The 22646-nt window shown below is 45.8% G+C and overlaps 1 protein-coding gene across 11 annotated transcripts in view; it reads left to right on the top strand.

The window, feature by feature from the left end:
* Positions 1–22646, top strand: part of LOC143528313 (myosin IXB) — a 56410-nt gene that overhangs the window by 27876 nt on the left and 5888 nt on the right. For 6 of the 11 annotated variants that reach the window (XM_077023990.1, XM_077023993.1, XM_077023988.1 and 3 more), the window contains exons 12-35: positions 253–394; positions 532–727; positions 1016–1091; positions 2561–2674; positions 3434–3473; positions 3594–3710; positions 4655–4735; positions 5661–5771; positions 6175–6294; positions 6391–6540; positions 6657–6811; positions 6989–8356; positions 8467–8548; positions 8730–8867; positions 10046–10167; positions 14419–14528; positions 14617–14792; positions 15108–15215; positions 15749–15919; positions 16523–16564; positions 16779–16890; positions 21269–21342; positions 21829–22021; positions 22347–22475. In XM_077023990.1, the coding sequence (XP_076880105.1) occupies positions 253–394; positions 532–727; positions 1016–1091; positions 2561–2674; positions 3434–3473; positions 3594–3710; positions 4655–4735; positions 5661–5771; positions 6175–6294; positions 6391–6540; positions 6657–6811; positions 6989–8356; positions 8467–8548; positions 8730–8867; positions 10046–10167; positions 14419–14528; positions 14617–14792; positions 15108–15215; positions 15749–15919; positions 16523–16564; positions 16779–16890; positions 21269–21342; positions 21829–22021; positions 22347–22475 (4127 nt within the window). Of the gene's footprint in view, positions 1–252; positions 395–531; positions 728–1015; positions 1092–1549; positions 1643–2560; positions 2675–3433; positions 3474–3593; positions 3711–4654; positions 4736–5660; positions 5772–6174; positions 6295–6390; positions 6541–6656; positions 6812–6988; positions 8357–8466; positions 8549–8729; positions 8868–10045; positions 10168–14418; positions 14529–14616; positions 14793–15107; positions 15216–15748; positions 15920–16522; positions 16565–16778; positions 16891–21268; positions 21343–21828; positions 22022–22346; positions 22476–22646 lie in introns of all 11 variants that reach the window. The other 5 variants (XM_077023998.1, XM_077023992.1, XM_077023997.1 and 2 more) reach the window with 4 other exon arrangements.

Genomic DNA, 22646 nt, shown 5'->3' with positions numbered 1-22646 from the left:
CACTGCCCCGCCCTCTTTCTCTCTCACCTTCTTTGTTCGTGCTATGAAATATGCACACTAATATAAACACTACTGACACGAGTCCTCGGTCGTTCACTGAAGTAGCCCTTATGTCATAAAACGATGTTAACCCCGCCCCCTTATGTCATAAAATGATGTTAACCCCGCCCCCTTGTGTTATAAAACGATGTTAACCCCGCCCCCTTGTGTTATAAAACGATGTTAACCCCGCCCCCCCTCCCTTGTGTCTAGTTTCCCTCATGCAACAGATAAGACCCTTCTGGCGAAGTTCAAACAGCAGCATGAAAGGAACCCTTACTTCGTGCCCACGCCGGTGATGGAACCTGCTTTCGTCATCCTCCACTTTGCTGGCAAGGTCAAGTACCAGATTAAGGTAGCGTGTCCAGATTAAGGTAGCGTGTCCAGATTAAGGTAGCGTGTCTGGTCCTTCGTAGCTGTTGGACTTCTGCTCCACACCTTCTGTTTCATCGTCTCCGTGTCCCGTCCTCACCCGTTTATCCTTCCCGGCAGGACTTCCGTGAGAAGAACACGGATCACATGCGTCCGGACATCGTGGCCCTGCTGCGGAGTAGTGACAGCGCCTACGTGCGTCACCTGATCGGTATGGACCCGGTGGCCATGTTCCGCTGGGGCATCCTCCGCTCCTCGCTGCGAGCCCTCGCCGCCTTCAATGAGGCCGGTCGCCGCAGGGCCTCCAAAAGTGCCGGTAAACGTCTCGCCTCTCGACGGTTGGGATTAGCACCAGATTAGAGTAGAATATTTACATTCGACCTTTCTGTCGGCCTTTATTTTTTTACTACACAACGATCTGCGCTCTGAGGCAGGAGTCTTATGATCTCATTCAAACACGTGGACAGGAAAATAAAAGAGAACGATCTCTTGAGAGGGCGGTTGTTGTTTTAACAAATGACTTAACTAATATTTAAACAACACTTGGATTTGGTATCGTTATTGCACGAGCTGCTTGCCATTGTGTGTTGTGTTTTCCGCGCAGGTGTGGTCCGTCCTGTCTCCAGAGTTCCACTCGGAGAGCTGCAGAGGGCCAACGTGTCCATCGAGCGGATGTATCGGTAAGGCGTAGCGCAGGCCTGCCTGTGGCTAACGGGGAGAGAGGGAGAGAGAAAAATGGAAGTGCTGTGAGGAACTCGATCTCTTCCTGTCTTTTTTTTTTCTTTCTGTACGGGGTAGTCATGTGACCCTCCTCTCCCAGAGGCACACTGCAGACAGGCTCACACACGTAATCACCACTCACTCTTACACAAGTGTTGTCATATATGGTAACCATATAAAAGGTTAAAACCACCCATTATTAGACTGTGTATTGTCTGCAGTGTCTCTTGTGCTCTGACTTGGTGTTGGTCAAAAAAAATACCACCAGCAACTTATCTGTGACCAGTTTTATCCCCCTGCCTCAAACTGACAAAACCAGCAGCTGTGGGACAGGGACTGGTCCTAGATCAGGCCATGCTGGCCCTGCGTGTCTCTTCCGCCTTCAAATGATGTCCTGTGTGCTGTTTGTCCTCTACAGCCGTACGTCTATGCTTGATTTCTCATTTGATCTCTCAGAGGAGCGCCCCCTAGAGGCTTTTGAGGACATCTTTGCTAGTTTTGAGAGTAAGAAGTAAGTGTAGTGGGTGGAGGCAGCAGAGAGCGGAGGGGTCTGGCAGGAGAAGCTGGGGGCCCCAGGGGGACTGGGCGTACTGGGTGTACTGGGCTTACTGGGCATGCTCAGATTCTACATAGGGTGGTGTTGGTAAAGAGCACATGACAGCACTAGTGTCTTACAGTGTCAAAGTATGAAGCATAAACTAGCTACCCCGCAATATTGTCTAACTATATGCAAGTGTTCATATTTTTATGATTTATTAAGTATAGCTTCAAATGGTGAAGGGGGAGGGGCTTTGTACAGTGTTAATAAATTAACTACATCTACAGATCATGGAGGCATGACTGTCGTGGGTGTAACGTAGGGCACTGACCGATGAAAATGTTATGAGGAGGTGAATTAGTAATTTAGTTAGACGGAATCGTAAGGCAGAACCTACGATCAGCCTAATTACGCTATAAACTACTATAAAATCTAGTTAGCGAGCCCTTCAGGGCAGCAGGCGGGGCCACGGTGCGGTCTGCAGCCCCCCAAGCGTCTCCTGCCAGCCTGCCCTCATTGAGCTCCTGCTCCCCTGTACAGTGTGCCGGCTTTCATAAGTGCATGGACCACACAGAGACCGTTTAGCCGCTCGCCCCACACGGCCCGCATGGACATTCACCAGCACACACGCCGCTTCCCTCCCCTGGGGTGTTGGGTTCTGGGGACCGCATGGACCACTACTAGCTCTGTGTGTGTGTGTGTGTGTGTGTGTGTGTGTGTGTGTGTGTGAGAGAAAGATGAGAGCTTTGTGTCCTTGGTGAAGGGTTTTTCCTTTCCGGAGGTGTGTATTAAACACCTGTGTTGGGTTCCTTTCCTTGTACCACACCCTACCTCACTCCACCCACACACCCTCCCCCCCCACCTCTCCTGGCTCCTGGGGGGCTGAATCAGGGACATGCACGCCCAAATCATGACCTCCATTAAGGACTTGCAGCTGGATGACGAGGATCCACGCAAGCTGCTACAGTCCTGGGGTCGCCTACGATTCCCACGCCACCTCCTCCAGTGAGTCTGCAGACCTGACCCCCCGTGACCTCCGACCCCAGCTGCCCAACCACGCACGGCCCGTGACCCGTCTGCCCCGCCTCAGCTCTGCTTCACCAAGTCCCTCAGTGCTTGTAAAAAAGAACAGACTCTGTCTTACAGCTACGTAGAGCTCTAATAGACTCTCCTAATACGTTTGGTAGTAACTCCTACACGGCTCTTGGCTGCTCGTAGTAAACACGTGCTCTGTTTACGAGTCCAGATCTGAGCTTGGTTTGCCTGCGGCTGCAGTGCTGGATTGTGCTTGCCTGGCGAGGCCGTTTGCCTTCTGCCTCCTTTGATTCTATCATGAGGAAGGAGAAGAATGAAGATCCCCACTGTGAAATGTGATTTAATGTAATGTTGAATCACCGACTTGAGACTGATGAGTAATGATGCATCAGTGCGATTTTCACAGCCCTATTTCCTCACATACATTCGTCCAAAAGATGTTTACAATAGTGATGTCAAAGAGCAGATTACTCCTCCTCTCCTCCCCCCCGGAGTCCCGTCACGCCTCTGCCACTGGGCTTCAGGACCTCCCCACTGCACGCCTCACTGTGCTAACGCCTCACTGTGCTAACGCCTCACTGTGCTAACGCCTCACTGTGCTAACGCCTCACTGTGCTAACGCCTCACTGTGCTAACACCTCACTGTGCTAACCCTCAGTAACCCCCTTGGCTCGTGCCCAAACGCGTCCTAAACCTCCCTCTACCCCCCCCCCCTCCTCTCCCCTACAGGAAGACCAAGGGCACCAAAAGCAGACAGCTCATTCCCAAGGTAACGCCCCCCCCCGATGGCCAAACGTCCTCTGCGTTAGCTTGACCTTGATTCGAGTGCCTGTGTTTTTGTTATTGGATGTGCGTCCTGTGTGACCGTGCGCGTCTCTGTGCTGTGCAGAACCTGCTGGACTCTCGCTCGCTCAAGTTCATTGTGGGTCTTCATGACCGCACCACCAAGTCCCTGATGCATCTCCACAAGAAGAAGAGGCCGCCCAGCATCAGTGCTCAGTTCCAGGTGAAGGTTCCTCTGCCTGCTGAGCCGTTGGCAGTTATATCCGACTTAGTTTAACATCTAATGGTAGACCAGTGGTTCCCAAACTTTTTCTGCCGTGCCCCCCTTTAGTAGATGAGAATATTTTTGCGCCCCCCCCCTACACCCCCCCCCCCCCCCCCCCCCCCATATTGACTAGGGATGTGTTGAAAACTTACAAAAACAATAGGTTCACAACTTTGGTCAAACATGAAAAAAATTACCTGCAAGAAACATTTTAAATGGTTCAAGAATTCTAAATGTAATTTAAAATAAATAAGGAGATGAAATAAGAGAAACAGCAATACATATGCGGCTACTTTGCAAGCGCAGACATCACGCAGAGCACAAAGCATGTAACGGCCAGAAATATGTGTACTGTCTCTTTAAGGGAGCGAGTTGAGTGTGCGTATAGAATATTGTTTTTTTAGCTTTCCGCCGTAGACCGAGTCAGACCACTGCTCTTTAATTTATTTCTGTAAGTAACGCATTAAATGAGCTTTGGACAACTCACCAGTTCATGTATGAACAGTATTGCTGGAGCCCAGGTTTATTTTGGTCAACCAGCAAAAAAACGGACTAAGTGGAATACCACCAGCGCGAGTATTAGGGTTGAACTAACTCCGAAAAGCAAGCAATACAAGCATATAATTAGAGTGAATAGATCTGTTTTTATGGATCGGTCACATTGTCCCCGATACCCGATCTAGAATTTTTTCAGATATTAATATCGGAATCGGTGCATCCCTTGACACATGTGCACGTTTTACTTTCAAGCTCCGCGCCCCCCCTGCAATAGCTCCGCGCCCCACCTAGGGGGCGCGCCCCCCACTTTGGGAACCACTGTGGTAGACAATGAAGAGTTCCTGTTGGTTCCTGCTCTGTAAAGCGTTTCTGTTGGTCCTGACTGGACGGGTTTGTCTCTGTAGACCTCTCTTGGTAAGCTGCTGGAGACCCTGGGGAAGGCAGAACCCTTCTTCATCCGCTGCATCCGCTCCAACGCTGAGAAGGTACACACGGCCTGCACAAACCCGCCTTACACACGGCTAGTGCAGAGACAAAAACATCCGAAAACCCACCGAGTTCCAGTTCAGTTAATCATGTTTCATTATCCATATTTGCCAGTTCTGATTTTGGTACGTGAATGTTTACTGCATTTAAAACTGGTACAAGTCAGCAAAAACTTCAAAATTTCACCAATCACCCTTCAATCCAACACCCACCAGCCATAGCACGTGTCTCCAAATACACACCCACTGAATGGGTAGCCGACCCTTCTGTGAGCTGTGTGCAAGTTCACAAAGCCCAAGACGGTTACAGACACTTTCTTTCCCAAAGCATCTGTTTTAGTGATGGCAGTCAGGATATAAAGGCATATAAAATGGTTTTGGTAGTTCTACCTTGAATGTCTTTGGTAAGTGTATTTTGGTGTTTGCTAACTAGTAATTAATTATACATATGGTCTCAGTAGTGTTCAAGTACAAAAGCCCTACAATTCCACTTATGAAATTATCGTATTATTCAAAATATTTGTCATGTTCTGCTATCAAGTTGTGTGTGTCTGTGTGTGTGTGTCTGTGTGTGTGTGTCTGTGTGTGTGTGTCTGTGTGTGTGTGTCTGTGTGTGTGTGTGTCTGTGTGTGTGTGTGTCTGTGTGTGTGTGTGTCTGTGTGTGTGTGTGTCTGTGTGTGTGTGTGTCTGTGTCTGTGTCTGTGTCTGTGTGTGTCTGTGTCTGTGTGTGTCTGTGTGTGTCTGTGTCTGTGTGTCTGTGTCTGTGTGTGTGTGTGTCTGTGTGTCTGTCTGTCTGTCTGTGTGTGTCTGTCTGTCTGTCTGTCTGTGTGTGTCTGTCTGTGTGTGTGTGTCTGTCTGTGTGTGTCTGTGTGTGTGTGTGTGTCTGTCTGTGTGTGTCTGTGTGTGTCTGTGTGTGTGTGAGCAGAAGGAGATGTGTTTTGACGAGGCCCTGGTCCTGCAGCAGTTACGTTACACAGGCATGCTGGAGACTGTGCGTATTAGGAGGTCGGGCTACGGTGCTAAATACACCTTCCAGGTAAACACCAACTCATTCATGCTGGAACTGGTGCTGGTTCCTGTGAACTAGTCAATCTCTAGTACAGACCCACATATCAAATAGTTTGAGTGCCTGACAATTCAAAAGTTGAAAAACATAATCCAACTCGTATAAGAACGTAGCTTCTTTCTTTACCCAGAGGCAACTCTTTTTTTTTTTGCTCACGGGCAACTTTCTAAGTTTTGTCAGAGCTGCTGCTGATTTAGTGCTGCTGTTTTAGCAGTAGGTTCTCGTGCTCGTTGTAAAATTGTGGAAAAACAGTTAAACAACTTTACATGGTGACTCTAGGGCCCTGAAACTGACACCCTCCACGTTGTAATTGAAGTGAGATCTTTTAACGTATTAACAGAAATGTCTGACGTGCCGTTCATTCGCACCACAGGAGTTCATCGGACAGTTCCGCGTGTTGCTGCCGAGGAAGACCCCGTCTCAGGAGGACATATCGACTCTACTGCAGAACCTCGGCTTGGACATCAAGACCTACCAGATTGGCAAGACAAAGGTCCGCTTGTTGCCTGTCCTGAGCGTGCTGGAGCCCACTGTCTGTGAGCTTGTGTGTTTTTCTAGAGTTCGCTCACACCGCTTGGACCTTTTCTAGGTGTTCCTCAAAGAGCCGGAGAGACAGAAGCTTCTGGACGCCCTCCACAAAGACGTCATGCGCAAGATCGTCTTCCTGCAGCGCTGGTTCCGGGCGAAACTGCTGAGACGGCACTTCCTACAACTGAGAGCAGCAGCCGTGTTTGTTCAGGTAAGTTGACGTAATTCTGGCAGTAAGGTGTGTGTGGTTGTTCATGGTCGTGCGGAGTGCCGAGATGTGCTTCTGGTAACCCGGGTGGGTGCGCGCGCGTGTGTGTGTGTTCCCAGCGATCGTGGCGTGTGCGACAACAAAGGCAGTGTTGGGCTGCTTGTCTGATCCAGGCCACGTGGAGAGGCTCCAGATCGAGAGCTGAGTATCGACAACGCCGCTTGTCCGTCACCAAGATCCAGGCTCTCGTCAGAGGCCAGTCAGCCCGCAGGAGGTGCTTATCATTCAAAAATAAGGATAAAAATCAAATAACTAGTTATTTCGTAGTTATTTTTATGTAGTTTGTGAAATGTGATGCATTACTATTTTTACTGTTTTTTTTACTGAGGTAAATTCAGTAAAAATAACATTCGTTTTATTGTCTGTAAGAGGCTCATGTATATGTTATTAGGTACCACACTCTTCAGGAAGAGAAGAGGAAAAGAAATGAGGAAGAGGCTCAAAGGAGAAGAGAGGAAGAGGAAGCCAGACGGGCACAGGAGGCAGCCGAGGAAGCCAGACGGGCACAGGAGGCAGCCGAGGAAGCCATGCGGGCACGAGAGGCTGAGGAGGCCATCAGGAGACACAGAGAAGAAGAGGCGGCCTTGCTTGCTTTACAAGCCCAGAGGCATCAGGAGGAACAGAGACGGGTTGATGGTCAACCTTCAACGTTAACCAAACCAGTTGAAAGCAAGGCAGAGTCAGAGGTTTCCAGTCAGGCTTTGGTGGTGCAGAGCTGTGGAGAAACGGGTGGAGAGCAGGCGAGGAACTTTCAGGCTGAGGCTGGTCCTTGGCGCAGAGTTGAGGACAGTGGAAAGCAAGACCATGAGGAACCTGCCCAACTTCCAGAAGACCACAAAGGCACTAAAGCTACCACCATTGGGTTACCAGTAGTCAGTTCTAAAACCCCTGATGATGTTTTTCCAGAAGAGCGCACAGGCCTCAAAATTACATCCACCTCCACTGTCCCACAACCCACATCCAAACCATCCACCTCTGTTTCACCCAAGGAAGTCAAAGGTCCCCAGAACGCCTCCCCTGCGGTGCTGTCTGAGCCCGGCCGGACCAGAGCTCCTCCTGTGGGTAAGCTGCCCACCTCCCGGAGCCAGGAGAAGAGGGAGCTCAGGAGGCAGCGTGGTTTGGAACACAGCCACAGGGAGAGCGTGCGGGCGGCATCGGTGAGCAAAGACGAATTCTCACCAAAGCCCGGCACAGCCGCGCCCGAGAGTGCCCACGTGGAACGTGCCGACATCAAGGAGCTGGACCAGTACACCTTTGTAGCCTGGAGAGGGGAGAGGGCCAAGAGAGACGTCAAGGATGCAGGAGAGACGTCCAAGAGAGACGTCAAGGATGCAGGAGAGACGTCCAAGAGAGACGTCAAGGATGCTGGAGAGACGTTTAAGAGAGACGCCAAGGATGCAGGAGAGATGTCCAAGAGAGACGTCAAGGATGCTGGAGAGACATCCAAGAGAGACGCCAAGGATGCAGGAGAGACGTCCAAGAGAGACGCCAAGGATGCAGGAGAGACATCTAAGAGAGACGCCAAGGATTCCACCTCCCGCCCGGTCCGACCCACCGTCTTAGCCCTGGCTATCCCAGACTCCAAGCCTGAAGCTGCTGGCCACAGTGAACTTCCCAGACTCCCCAGCGTTGACTCACAACAGGCCGCCAGCAGACTCACCCCCACCGAGAGAGCCGCCACAGGCCAGAGCGGCAGCGGCCGACCCGAGACCTCCCTCACCTCCCAGACCCTGGACACCAAGAAGCACAAGATGCTACAGTATGGCTGATTATGGAGCCTTCTCCACATGCCGTCCTCCTCTGAAGCTCTTAATCCGCCTGCAACGAACGAAAGCGCCCCTTTGATTCCTCCGTCTTGTCTCCCTGCAGGCTGTCGATGTCTCGGTCACTAGATGATGTCTACGAGATGGAAGCTGCAGGATCCCTGCGGGACATCCCCGTGGGTGTACAGGTAAAGTGAGCTTTGGTCGTGGGCGGTTCCATCTTTGCAGCGCGGGTGTGTCCGAGGACTAACCCGTCTGATTTGAGACGACGCTCCAGCTCTGTCAGTCCCCTTTCCCCTCCAGATATGCCAGATTGGAGTAAGTCCAGTATTCACTGATATCATAAATGTGCTTCTCTGGCTCACTCAGGGTATCACGACTATACGCAAGTGCCCCAGACGCAGGCGTCGGCTAGACTTTATGCGTAACTGCTTGATGGTTAAAAGTGCAGAAATGGAGGACGTAGAATGCTGGACTTTCGATCTCAACACAAGCGTCCCGCTGCAGGTTACGTATCTCCCCTGGAGTCAGTCAGGAACTGCTTGGGGAGCTTTGGATGCTTGCGCTTCGAATCGGGGTTAAATCACATCCCCGATGGCCTGGCCGGCCCTCACTGGGAGACCACAGCAAAACTGAACTGCATTAGCCTGGCCTTCATTTGAGTAGATGTGTGCTACCCGTATCCATTTGCTTCCCAGAATAGAGGGTGCCGATTGGTTGTCGCCAAGATGGCATGGCTAGCCAATTGGATGTGCCCTAATGTAACACTCATTTTGATAATTGATCCAATAACAATCAACAACCTTAACTTTGGCTTGTGACACTTAGAATGTCAGTCATGCACAAATGGGGAGTAGTGTAATATCACACAGCTCTCAAACAGGACGACATGCAGGCAGTTCATTTGGGTATTTATTCATGAAACACGTGGCCCACTCCTGTATTACTACGGTCATTCAAGCTGATTCTGACATGCACAAAAAGCTTTACTTCTAAAAACGGTGAATTATAGTGTCTTACCGTTACTCAGTGTGTTTCTTATTCATCACAGAGTCACATCAAAGTGCCAAATCAACTCCAAAATTATACAAAATGTAATCTTTGTATGATGTATTCTGCCTGCACAATGTGATTTTATCTACTAAATGATTAAAGTACAGAGTAGTGTAGTCAGAACACCGTTAGATAGCCCCATTAGTAGTTAGATAGTCCCATTAGACCCTGATTGTATTTGAAGCATGAAAGGTTGTGCGTGTAACCCTACTTACTGTGACTGCGACAAAGCCGTCCTCTGTGTGGGACTAGGAGACTAGGGCCGTTGTGTGTTATAAAAAGCAAAAGTGGGCCGTTGGTTTTGAGGTCTTGACTGATACCAAAATGTATCTGCGTTCTGAGCTAACATGGTGCTTCAGGGGGAGTGTGATCTGGAGATTGAGGGCTCTTTAACACTGGTGGTGGTTCCAGCTGATCTTGTGAGTGCACTGCTGCTTCTAATGCAAGAATCAAAAGCCTTGTTTATCTGAAATGCATTACAGTGAGTACAGCAGGTTAAAACTATAGACGCTTAAGGCTACAAACTCCTGCCCAAACCGTAAAGCGACTTGGCGCCGACGTTGCCAGCCATGCCAGATCCCGCCCAGCTGCGCCGTGATTCGTGTCTGACCCGGTTGTGTTTAACGACGCAGACCCTGCCACGTGCTACGGACGTGCTGCATGGAGGAAAGGCTGGCAGTGTGAAGAGAACCGCCCACCAGGACGGCCCCGCCCACCAGGACGGCCCTGCAGTCCATCCGCCTACCCCGGAGAGGTAAGAGCTGTACACACGCGTGTACAATACACCAGGTTTCCAGAGACACGGGACATTTCAGGCATACCTTCTTTACTTCACTGTGATTCAGACCCCTACCTCTACAGTACACTGCAAACCAGAGATCAGATGTATATAAAACGCTGTGTTCATCAGGCACGGTGACTTTGCAGCTGGCCTTCTCCATAGAATACCTTTGTACAGTAATACCACAGTACTTATAATGCGGTCCATCCATGGTACTAATAGTTTGGTGGTTTGATCATGGTAAAAGTACAATGGTACTTACCCTGACTTCACCAGTACTGTGGTACATTTGATACCTACCCTGGTGTTTTCACAGCAGTATAGTGCTGTAGTTTAATGGTACAATAGTGGTGTCTGGAGTAGTGGATAAAGGTAATCAACACGTTTCTTTTTTTTCTTTCCTTAAATTTTCTTGGTTTCTGTGAAAACACTGAAACGCAGATTCCTTCTGGCCAGCTGTCCAAATGACATAGTGGCCGAGAGTCGAACACAGAGTGATGACGTATCTCGTCCTGTAGGCCGGCGAGCTGGTGTCCAAGTAATTTGTTTTGGTTCTCATGCTTATCACATTTATAGTGGCGTGAGAGTAGTATGAGTGATGAAGGTCTTTCATATTCTTTCATTTTATTGATGGCTTACATAAAAGAAGCATTTTTGTTTTGTTGCATCGCGAGTGAACATGATGCCAGTCTCAACATGCTCTTGGCATAAATACGTTACACCATTTTGCGGTACGTGTTGTGCTTCTGGTAGTTTAACCTGAGAGTCTTGCTGAATGAGAATGCAAGTTAGACAATACTCTTGGTTCACGATGTAGTGAAGATGGTACCAACTGATAACGCCAAATCTGTGAAGACGCACTCTCCCCCTGTTAACCTCAGTAACCCTCAAGAATGTAGTCACTGACGAGTTTTGCATTCTCTCAGAATGTTTCAAGCCTGCGGTGACTAGACGCCTTGTGTGTGTGTGTGTGTGTGTGTGTGTGTGTGTGTGTGTGTGTGTGTGTGTGTTCATATTGAATGAGAAAACCCTTATCTGGAGTGAGAGGTTGTCAGACAGGAAGGTTTGACTCATGTTGCACGTGGGAACGCTCTGGCCCTGGTTCAGCTTATCTGACCTGCTCTTTTGTCTGACTCTTGACGTGAGGTTTTTACTCCCATATATAGCTGCAAAACAGCTGCACTGAGGATTCCTTCAATTCCTGAGAACTTTGGCCTCTTCGGATAGGTTAGCTTATTCCTCCTGCGTTGGGAAAGTCTGATGGATTGCTGTGAACTGTCAGACAAGACGTGTCCACTGCTGAGATGATGGTGATGTCCGTTCCAGAATGTTCCATCAACAAACATTAAAATGGAGTTGCTTTTCTGATTGAGAGTTTGATTGACATCAACCAGGAATTCTTTATATTTTTGGTTGCCAGGCAGCGTTTTAGGAAGATTTGTGCACTGACCAGGCTGATGGTGTAGACCAGGGATGTCAAAGTCAAATATACCGAGGGCCAAAAAACCAAATTTGCTACAAGCCGAGGGCTGGACTGGTTCAATGTTTCTTAAAACATATTAAAATGATTGCACATAGCCTATTGAACCAAGACCTAACACAGTGTATATTATTTAATGCTTAAATGAATAAAGCAATATTTTCTTATGGATCTGTCAGTAATTTCAAGTGAAAACATTTTTCAACAAGCAAACAGATAAAAACAAACTTCCTTCATAGAAAACATGTCCTGTACATTAAATGAATAAAGTAATAAAGGTTTGAAAAGTGCTGGAATTTAGGCTAAAGTACTTGAAAATGCTTGAAATTGTAACGACTTCGTTTCACAACAAATATCTGTCTGACTGAACAGTTCTCTTGTAGTACGTTAACAAATACGAGCCTCTTGTAATTCCAGGACGAAACATGAGAGAACGTGAAGACGTTAAGATTGGGCGTTTTGAAAATAAACAACCATTAAATAATGTGAATAAAAAAGCGAATTATTTCGACTATATGTATAAATATTTAACTTAATTAAGTTTAACTGGTGCGCGCATTTACAAAATTCGAGAGGTGCACGACCATGCGAATCGACAGCGTGCGACGCCGTCGCGCACGGGCGGAGCCACTGCGATTACGTCATTTTCGCCGCGCAGACCCTCGACGCTTGTGCATTGTGGGGAATGTAGTGTTTGTGCGTGCAAAACACCATCGGGCGGCTGTGGCCTACGGGCCGGTTCTAATAGTAATTAGCAGGCATGAAAATCTGTCACCTTTCGGCGAAATTCGCCGTTTTGAAGTTGAAAAGGGTGACCTGCGTGAATCGTGTAGATCCGAGGAGTTTTTTGTTTGGGGGGGGGGGGGGGGGGGGGATGGTCGGGAGATTATATGTATATATTTTAATTATCATATTGACTTAATAAGCAAACAGAGCACTTCCGAAATCGGCTATTTCAATGACACAGTGGCCAGCAGTTTCCGCCCAGAACCTTCATAGAGGCCAAATAGCGTTTCAATCATACGAACGTTCTTCATTCATGTTATTCATTTACTGCTAATGAGAAGCAGGACCTAGTGCTACACCGGGGACAAGTCAGAAGAGCGTACGTTTACCACTACATTTACCAGATCGTACATTTACCACTACATTTACCAGATCGTACATTTACCACTACATTTACCAGATCGTACATTTACCACTACATTTACCAGATCGTACATTTACCACTACATTTACCAGATCGTACATTTACCACTACATTTACCAGATCGTACATTTACCACTACATTTACCACATCGTACATTTACCACTACATTTACCACATCGTACATTTACCACTACATTTACCACATCGTACATTTACCAGATCGTACATTTACCACTACATTTACCAGATCGTACATTTACCAGATCGAACATTTACCAGATCATACATTTACCAGATCGTACATTTACCAGATCGTACATTTACCACTACATTTACCAGATCGTACATTTACCAGATCGTACATTTACCAGATCATACATTTACCAGATCGTACATTTACCAGATCGTACATTTACCACTACATTTACCAGATCGTACATTTACCACTACATTTACCAGATCGTACATTTACCACTACATTTACCAGATCGTACATTTACCACTACATTTACCAGATCGTACATTTCCCAGTGGATTTAATTGGGTTATTAATGGTTTCAATCGTTTTCATATTTTGCGGTAAAACAAAGTTACTGCCGTTCGCTACAGCGTTGAACACAGTCAGAGCCACAAGCTCTTGTGATAAATAGGTAGATAGATGGGCCTATTAAGTTCGCGTCAAACCCGTGTAGTTAACGGTGACATAAAATAAGAAACGAGATTTTTTTTTCTAGTGTCTGTAGTTGTAACTGGTGAATCCAGGGACGGGTGAGGACAACATTCGCGCCAGGGCTGAAAAGGTTGACGATGAAGTTGTAAAAAAAAATAATAACGCGTGGCCACGACTTACTAACGCGTGGGAACGAGATACTATGTCGCCTTTCACACGCGGCAACAAAGTTAATTTTTTCACAGCAAAGCAAGCAGATACCAGGGATGTTCGCGAACTGACTGCCCAAGGAAGGTAAACCTGGCTTTATATAAAGTAATACTTAATAATCTTGTTCGCACGCGTTAATTATCTCGTTCGCACGCGTTAGTAAGTCGTTCGCACGCGTTATTATTTTTTTTACATGTATCACCTGTCGCTGTATCCCCGTACACCAGCAGCCACACCCCCCCCCCCCCGCCGCCGTATACCCATGACGTCACATGTCAACGCCCCGTCGCCGTATCCCCATGACGTCACATGCCCCGCCCCCCAGTCTTCTCACCTTTTTAACCCCTGACCCATTTTCATGCCTGAATTAAATATCATCCAGGGGGCCATAGATAATCAATTCGCGGGCCGGATCTGGCCCGTGGGCCTTGACTTTGACACATGTGGTGTACAGTCTTGTAGCCTATGTATGTTTGCCATTGAGGATTTTGGAGATTTTGGAGTTCTCTGCTCTCAGTGCAGCTGGTTCAGGTCATTTAGTTTACACTGGGGTGTCAGGCAAGGCAAACACAGGTGTAGCAGACACACACTGAGACCAGGACTGCATAAGAGTATATAATATAACGGTGTATAATAAGACTGCATGTTACTCACTGTGAACAGTGGGACTCTGTCTCACCTGGCATGATGACTGTGGTGTGTTTGTCTTAAAGGCCAACAGGATTCCTCCGTAAGATCCTGAAGAAACGTCCTCATAAAGAGGCACAGACTCCGGAGGACGGAGAGCTCACGATGGCTGCCGCTTTAGCCGAGAAAGCGGAAGGTACTTGGTCTACCTGGAGTGATCACAAAGTTTGTTTACTTTGTATCAAAAGCATAAATGCTTCCGTCTCTCTCTCTCATGCACACAGTCACGTCCCCGACGCGGCCACATCACCCCGAGCTGCCCGGCGGGCGTCTGAGCCGGAACCCCACCATTAAGATCAGCAGGGCCACACGGGTGACCGAGCAGTGGAACGCCTCGCTGGACCGAGAAATCACCAACGCCAACGAGCTCCGACACCTCGACGAGTTCCTGGGGAATCAGGTCTCAGATACACACCAGCACAGCACAGCACAGTGATCACACCAGCACAGTGACCACACCAGCACAGCACAGCACAGTGATCACACCAGCACAGCACTGCACAGTGATCAGAGCACAGAAATCTGAATAGATACAAATTTTTGCTGTTGGTTTAATTGCATAATAATGACTCCAAACTCATTATATGGAGTTTTAATGCTTTATAATATCTGTTTTTCTCTCATACACCCTCTTATGCCTCTCTCTCGCTCTCTCTCTTGCTCTCTCTCTCTCTATCTCTCCCCTCCCTCCCTCCCTATTGACCTCTTGGTTTAGGTGAATGATCTGCGCTCTAGAGGGAAGCAGTTGTCGGGAACTGAGCACATCTTCATCACAGCCACCATGCAGTTCAGAGAAAACATCAAAAGCATGTATTCTCTTCCGGTGAGTGGCGACGTCATGCGCTGTACTCACACTGTGGATGTGTGCAGCGTCCCGGTGAGGCAGGGCCAACACCATCATTGAGGCTTTTCCACAACCAGCATCATTAAATAACCAGCTATGATGACCTGTTCATATAAAGCATCATACAAGCTTTCCTCGTGTACGTTATGTGTACACACTACATACAGGTGCATCTCAATCAGTTACAATATCATCAAAAAGTAAATTTATTTCAGTAATTCAGAACAAATATGAAACACATATACTATGTAGATTCATGACGGAGAATCTATTTCAAGTGTTTATTTCTGTTAATGTTGATGATAATGGCTTATCGCCAATGAAAACCCAAAAGTTCTAATTAACTGAGCACCTGTATGTTCTGTTCATGACCTTATGAACAAAATGTTCTGTATGCTTTAGTACCCGATGTGTACAGGTATTGAAAGATGTTTGGATTCTGTTCCTGAAATGATAGAAGTGTGAATAAGACCAGGGCGGTCTGTGCTAACACTGATCCGTGTGACCTGCAGAAGCCCCACACGGGCTACAAGGGCCTGATGAGGAGTTACCAGAACAAGGTGATCAGCTTGGCGGGAGAGAAACAGAAGAATGAAGTCCAGCTGGTGGTGAACCTGTTTCAGTCTGTGCTGGACGGCTTCATCAGAGGGGAGATCAAGAGAGAGGAGGCCGAACCTGCTAAGGTAAACACGCGTGATCACACACGCACACACACGTGATCTCACACACACACGCACACGTGATCACGTCGCGCACACGTGATCGCGCGCACACGTGATCGCGCGCACACGTGATCACACATGTGGTCACACACAAACACGCTTACATACACACACACACAGGTACGCGCGCACACACACGTTATCATACACAAACACACATACGTACGCGCACACACATACACACACAAACATGATCACACACACGCACACGTGATCACACGCACACACAAACATGATCACACACACACACACAAACAAACATGATCACACACACACGTGATCACGCACATGTGATCACACGCACACACAAACATGATCACACACACACACGTGATCACACACACACACATGATCACACATGTGGTCACACACAAACACGCTTACATACACACACACAGGTACACGCGCACACACACGTGATCATACACAAACACACATACGCACACGCACACACACATACACACACGTGTGAAAAGGCAAAAGGATGACATTATAATTGTTACAATGTAGAACTTTTGTACTTAAAACAATACTTAATATTATTTATACATTTATCTGTCTCAGCTTCCTAAAGGTCGTAAGAAAAGGCGCAAGAAAGACAAGAATGTAAGTAGCACTATTCTGATCTCTAGAACATTACCACACATATTCTCGGGTGAATTTTCAGATCATGTTGATACATATCATGTGTGTATTATCAATTTGTAACTACCTATATATAATAAAAAAAACCCCTCTAAACTCTAAACTCTAAAGTAAAAAATAAATAAATAAAACAACGAAAATAAAGACTATAAATTCTTTCTCTAACCCTCCACAGTTGGAGAGTCCCTTAGATCACATATTCACCCACTACCAGGTGAACATCATGCAGTCATGTGACCAGTGCTCCTCGTACATATGGGGGATGGAGAAGGCCTACATGTGCAGTTGTGAGTATAGTGCACCTCACACACACCTGCACCATCACCTGGGGGTTCAGCTCAGTCTTGGGCCTGCAGCACACCTAGTGCTACAACCAGCCCCCACATTCACATCACCTGCGTGGGTGTGTGACGTGAGCAGGGAGACGGAGGAAGACAGAGAGTGTACACACACACACACACGTACCGCCTGAGACAAGCCACGAGACTTTCACCTCTTTCCCCCTCGCAGTTCTCATTTCATCAAGTTGTGCGATATTTTTTCTCTCTCTCTCAATTCAATTCAATTCGATAAGCTTTATTGGCATGACCATATTCAGTTACAGTATTGCCAAAGCAGTGTTATCATTCAACATGAATAACTCATTGAAAAATATGAACAATTCTAATTATGATGAACTTGAACATGAATTTAAAGTTGAAGAAGTGAAAGAAAGGAAAGCAAATAAATAACAAAAGTAGAGGAGAAAAAATAAATAAATAGATCAACATAAATCAGTGTGTTTACAAACAGGGTATGTGTGTGTGCGTTTGTGTGTGTATGTGTGTGTGTGTGTGTGTGTGCTACTCACTGTCCCTCATGTTATGTAAGGTAGATACATATCTCCCCGCTAAAGTGCTGCTTTCTTTCTTTTCTCCCAGGAGGATGGGGAGTTTGTCATTATTAGATAGGGACTTAAAGTTGGGGTGAATCAGCTCAAATTTTGTGAAGTACATAAGACGTATTTGTTGAAAAGTTTCACATTCAGTGAGGAAGTGCAGCTCTGTCTCTATAGTTACACTTTTACACTGTTGGCAGAGTCTCTGCTCTCTGGGCAGCCATGATTTCTTGTATCGGCCGGTCTCGATGGCCAGGCTATGTTCACTAAGTCTGTACTTTGTCAACGTGGTTCTGTGTTTAGTATCAGTCACTGTAAGCAGGTAGTCTGCTACAGTGTACTGTCGTTTTAGGGCCAGATAGCACTGCATTTTGTTTTGTGCTTGTGTTTGTGCGTTCCAATGGGTGATGTAGTTTTGTTTTTGAAGTGTTATAATTTGGTTTGGCCTGATTGATTGTATTCCAGTCTGGTCCTGATGTGGAACAGTGTTAGTGTTGGTTAGTGTCAGGACCAGCTGTGTGAGGGGACTCTTCTCTCTGTTCAGCTCTTGGCATTGCAGGGCTTTGTAGTGGTAGGAGTGGGAGTCACTGTTTTTAACATGTAGCCAATATTTGATACTCCTTTTTTGAATTTTGAGTAATAGTGGGAATTGGCCTAATTCAGCTCTACAGGCATTATTTGTTGTCTTCCTGTGAACGTGCAGAATACTTTTACAAAATTCTGAGTGCATTATTTCAATTGGGTGTCTGTTCCATTGTTCAAAATTGTGGTTTACGAGTGGCCCCCACACCTCACTACTATACAATAGAATTGGTTCTATGACGGACTGGAATATTTTTAGCCAAATTTGAATTGGTATTTGAATTTGAATTTGCCGTTTGATTGCATAGAATGCCCTGCGTGCTTTCTCTCTCAGTTCATTAACTGCTGGATTGAAGTTTCCAGTTGAACTAATCTTCAAACCTAAGTAATTGTAGACTGTACAGGACTCTAAGGTTTGTGACCCTAGTGTGAAATGTGATGTGCTTCCCTGAAATCTGGCTCTTTTTTGGAAGATTATTGTTTTGGTCTTTTTCAAGTTCACTGCCAGGGCCCAGGTCTGGCAGTACTGCTCCAGCAGGTCCAAGTTCTGCTGTAGCCCCTTCTCTGTGGGGGACAACAGAACCAGATCATCTGCATAGAGCAGAAACTTGATTTCTGAGTCATGTAGAGTGAGACCAGGTGCTGCAGAGCGTTCTAAGGTGGTGGCCAATTCATTGATATATATGTTGAATAATGTTGGGTTTAAGCAGCAGCCTTGTGTCACTCCACGCTCCTGGGAGAAGAATGTGCTTCTTTTGTTGCCAATCTTTATACCGCACCTATTATTTGTGTACATGGATTTAATAATGTCATATATTTTACCCCCTACACCACTTTCTAATAATTTGTAAAATAGACCATTGTGCCAAATTGTGTCAAATGCTTTTTTAAAATCTATGAAACATGCAAATATTTTGGCTTTTTTCTGGTTAACATGTAGGTCAATTAGGGTGTGTAGGGTGTAAATATGATCTGATGTGCGGTGATTTGGTATGAATCCAATCTGGCTTTTACTCAAAACACTGTGCTTCATAAGGAAGTTTATAAGTCTTGAATTAATGATACTACAGAGTAGCTTCCCCAGATTACTGTTCACACAGATGCCTCGGTAGTTATTAGGGTCGAATTTATCTCCACTTTTGAAAATCGGTGTTACAAGTCCTTGATTCCAGATATCAGGGAAGTGACCTACACTCAGAATCATGTTGAATAGTTTGAGGATGGCTAATTGGAATTTTTTGCTTGTATGTTTGATCATTTCATTTAAAATGGCATCAGGCCCACTTGCTTTTTTTGGTTTTAAGGTAGATATTTTATTTCTATTTTATTTATTTTTTTATTTTATTAAATATTTATATTTTATTTAAGTTCCTGCTCAGTAATGGGGGAGTCCAGGGGATTCTGGAACTGTTTTATTGTCCGTTCTAATGTGTTAAGTTTTTCAGTTATATGTTTTTGTTCAGGTATTGTATTGGGTAATTTATTATAGAGTGACTTAAAATGTGTTATCCATATGTCACTATTTTGGATAACCAATTCTTCAGATTTAGGTTTATTAGGAGTGTTCCAGTGGTTCCAAAAATTATTTGTATTGATGGACTCCTCAATTAGTGTCAGTTGTTGTTGTGTATATTGAGCTTTTTTGATTCTGAGTGTACGTTTGTAGAGTTTCAGTGTTTCACAGTACTGAAGGCGTAAATCTGCATTGTTTGGGAGTTTGTGTTTTTGGTTTGATAGTTTTCTTAATTCTTTTCTGATGTTTTGACATTCTGTATCAAACCACTTATTATCTGTTGGATTTGGTTTGTTCCTTAATTTTCTTAGGTTGCATATTTTGGCAGTTTTAATAAAAATGTGATTTATATTCTTAACTGCAAGATTGATGCCTTCGTTACAGTGAGTGTGTGTGGTGTCCAGAAAGGTGTCTAAAAGTGTTTGAATTTCTTGAGTGCTGATTGCTTTCTGGAACTCTTCTGCGTTGTTTTGGGCCCATCTGTATGGTCTCCTGATATTAAACAGCTTACTGGGCTGTGTGAGTGCAGTGTTGTTATTCTCTGTCCTTTTAATGAACACAGTGATTTGGCTGTGATCAGACAGAGGAGTTAGTGGTTTAACAATGAATGCACTGAGAGAGAAAGGGTCTAAATCTGTTATGACATAATCTACTGTACTGTTGCCAAGAGGTGAGCAAAAGGTGTATCTCCCCAAAGAGTCCCCTCGTGTCCTACCGTTGACGATGTACAGACCCAGATTTCGACAGAGCTGCAGGAGGTCCTTCCCAGTCTTGTTTGTCTGTGTGTCAGAATTATATCGGGGCAAATTATTCAAGTTTCTTGGGTAATGATATCCAAATATGTGATTGTTACCTTGTTCTGTGTTGAGATCAGGTAGAGATCCGGTACGTGCGTTCAGATCTCCACAGATCAGCACACTTCCCTGGGCCTGGAGGATGCTGATTTGATCATGGAGACTGGGCAAAATATCTTCGTTGTAGTAAGGGGATTCACATGGAGGAATGTAGATTGAACAAAGGAATATATTGTTTGGAGTGTTTAGAATTTCTTTATTAATTTTAAGCCAAATATGTGTTTTTTCAAATTTTAGGGGAGTTATGAATTTAGACAGTTCTGATCTATACCAAATAATGATTCCACCTGAGTCTCTGCCTCTTTTGATGTTGGGCTGTTTAACAGAAGGGATTATTATTTCCTTGTAGTTTGCGGGACAGTGAGTGACTGAGTCTGATTTACTCCAGGTTTCCTGGAGAATTATAATGTCATTGTCTTTTGTGTTGTTTGTGAAATCAGTGTTTGTGGTTTTGTGTCCAAACAGGGATGATTTAATACCCTGAATATTCCACATGGAGATAGATAATGGTTTCATTCTTTAAATGTGATATATAATACTAGTACAAAAGAATTAGAATGAGATAAACCTGTAAATATGAAGTATTGCTATTATATGTGTAAACATTCATGCATATAAACATACATGTTAAGATGTCCAACGACCAACAAATATATATACAATGTTAAATATTTATCTGTTTATCTATTAATTTATTTCTCAATTTATGAGTTGTGATCATGGGACTTAGCTCAACAGTCTGTTGCATATGAGGTTGAGGAGCTGCTTGATTTCGTCCATCTCTGTATTATTTGTGGGGGTTGTAGTTTTTACTCTCTCTCTCTCTCTCTCTCTTTCAGACTGTAGAATGGTTTGCCACAAAAAGTGCCTGAGCAAAATCGTCACGGACTGTTCAACCTACTGTTCAAAGAAGGTAAGACTCTGAGTTCAATGTCGCATGGATTCTGAAACTGCACATTAGTGTCACCCTGAGGAGCTAAATAAAGCTGCACAAAAGGCCATGTTGTTGGCGTCGAGCAGAGGGCGTTTTCTCCATGACTGTAGGTGTTCATTCTTCCCCTGGGGCTCTCACACTGCCTGTTGAAGTGTGTGTGTGTTTTTTTTTGTTTGTTTTTTGGTTTTTTTGGGGGGGTTTTTTGTATTCAAGTTACCTTTGTCAAAAGTGCTTGAAACTGCAGACTTGATACGCTGTCTCTCTTTCTCTCCTCCCACATTCGCTCTCTCTCTCTCTCTCTCTCTCTCTCTCTCTCTCTCTCTCTCTCTCTCTCTCTCTCTCTCTCCCCCTCCCCCCCTCTCTCTCTCTCTCCCCCTCCCCCCCCTCTCTCTCACACACTCTCTCCCTCTCACACACACAAACACACTCTCTCTCTCTCTCTCTCTCCCCCTCGTACCGTGCCAGACTGAAGACGACCCAGGCTACCAGCACTTCGGGGTGTGTGTAAGCCACCTGACCAGTGAGAAGATCCCGGTGCCCGTGGTGCTGGAGCTCATGCTGGAGCACGTTGAGATGAACGGCCTCTACACCGAGGGCATCTACAGGAAGTCCGGCTCTGCCAACCGCATGAAGGAGCTTCGCCAGCTCCTGGAATCTGGCAAGTCCTCGCCCACACGGCCGCGCTGTAGCGTCCCTCAAACGCGCCGCATGGGTCCACCACAGGTCTTCTGTGGTCATACCTCTATGTAAAGGAAACCTGTTTTCACTGTGTTGATGTCATTCATGTCAGTATAGATTGTGCACTTAATGAAGTGCTTTGTTTAATGCAGAAATTTGTATTGGTGCAGTCAAACCAGTTAGAATGTCCCATAACATTTGTTTTTTAAATTATATTAACATTTATTTCATGTTGACCGTATTCCAGAAACATGCGTGTGTTGTATTGCTCTGCCAGAGTATTAAGAATGCATCTGTGTCTCCAGACCCCCATAAGGTGTGTTTGGATGAATACCCCATACACACGGTGACCGGCCTGGTCAAACAGTGGCTGAGGGAGCTCCCTGACCCCATCATGACCTTTAACCTCTATAATGACTTCATCCACGCCATAGGTGAGTTTCACCTCCATTCAGCCTAGTAAGAGTTTATATAGACACATTTAACCAAAATAACCACAAATATAAAACAGCATCTGACAAATGAAAATAATTACAACAATGATCAGTTAACTGAGCCAAAAGCTTCTCAATAAAGCCTAGACTTAAAAGCATCCTAATTTAAAC

This window comes from Brachyhypopomus gauderio, chromosome 12, assembly GCF_052324685.1.
Source record: "Brachyhypopomus gauderio isolate BG-103 chromosome 12, BGAUD_0.2, whole genome shotgun sequence".
Taxonomy (NCBI): domain Eukaryota; kingdom Metazoa; phylum Chordata; class Actinopteri; order Gymnotiformes; family Hypopomidae; genus Brachyhypopomus; species Brachyhypopomus gauderio.
The sequence above is the reverse complement of the archived record's forward strand: the minus strand, read 5'-3'. Positions and strand labels throughout refer to the sequence as shown.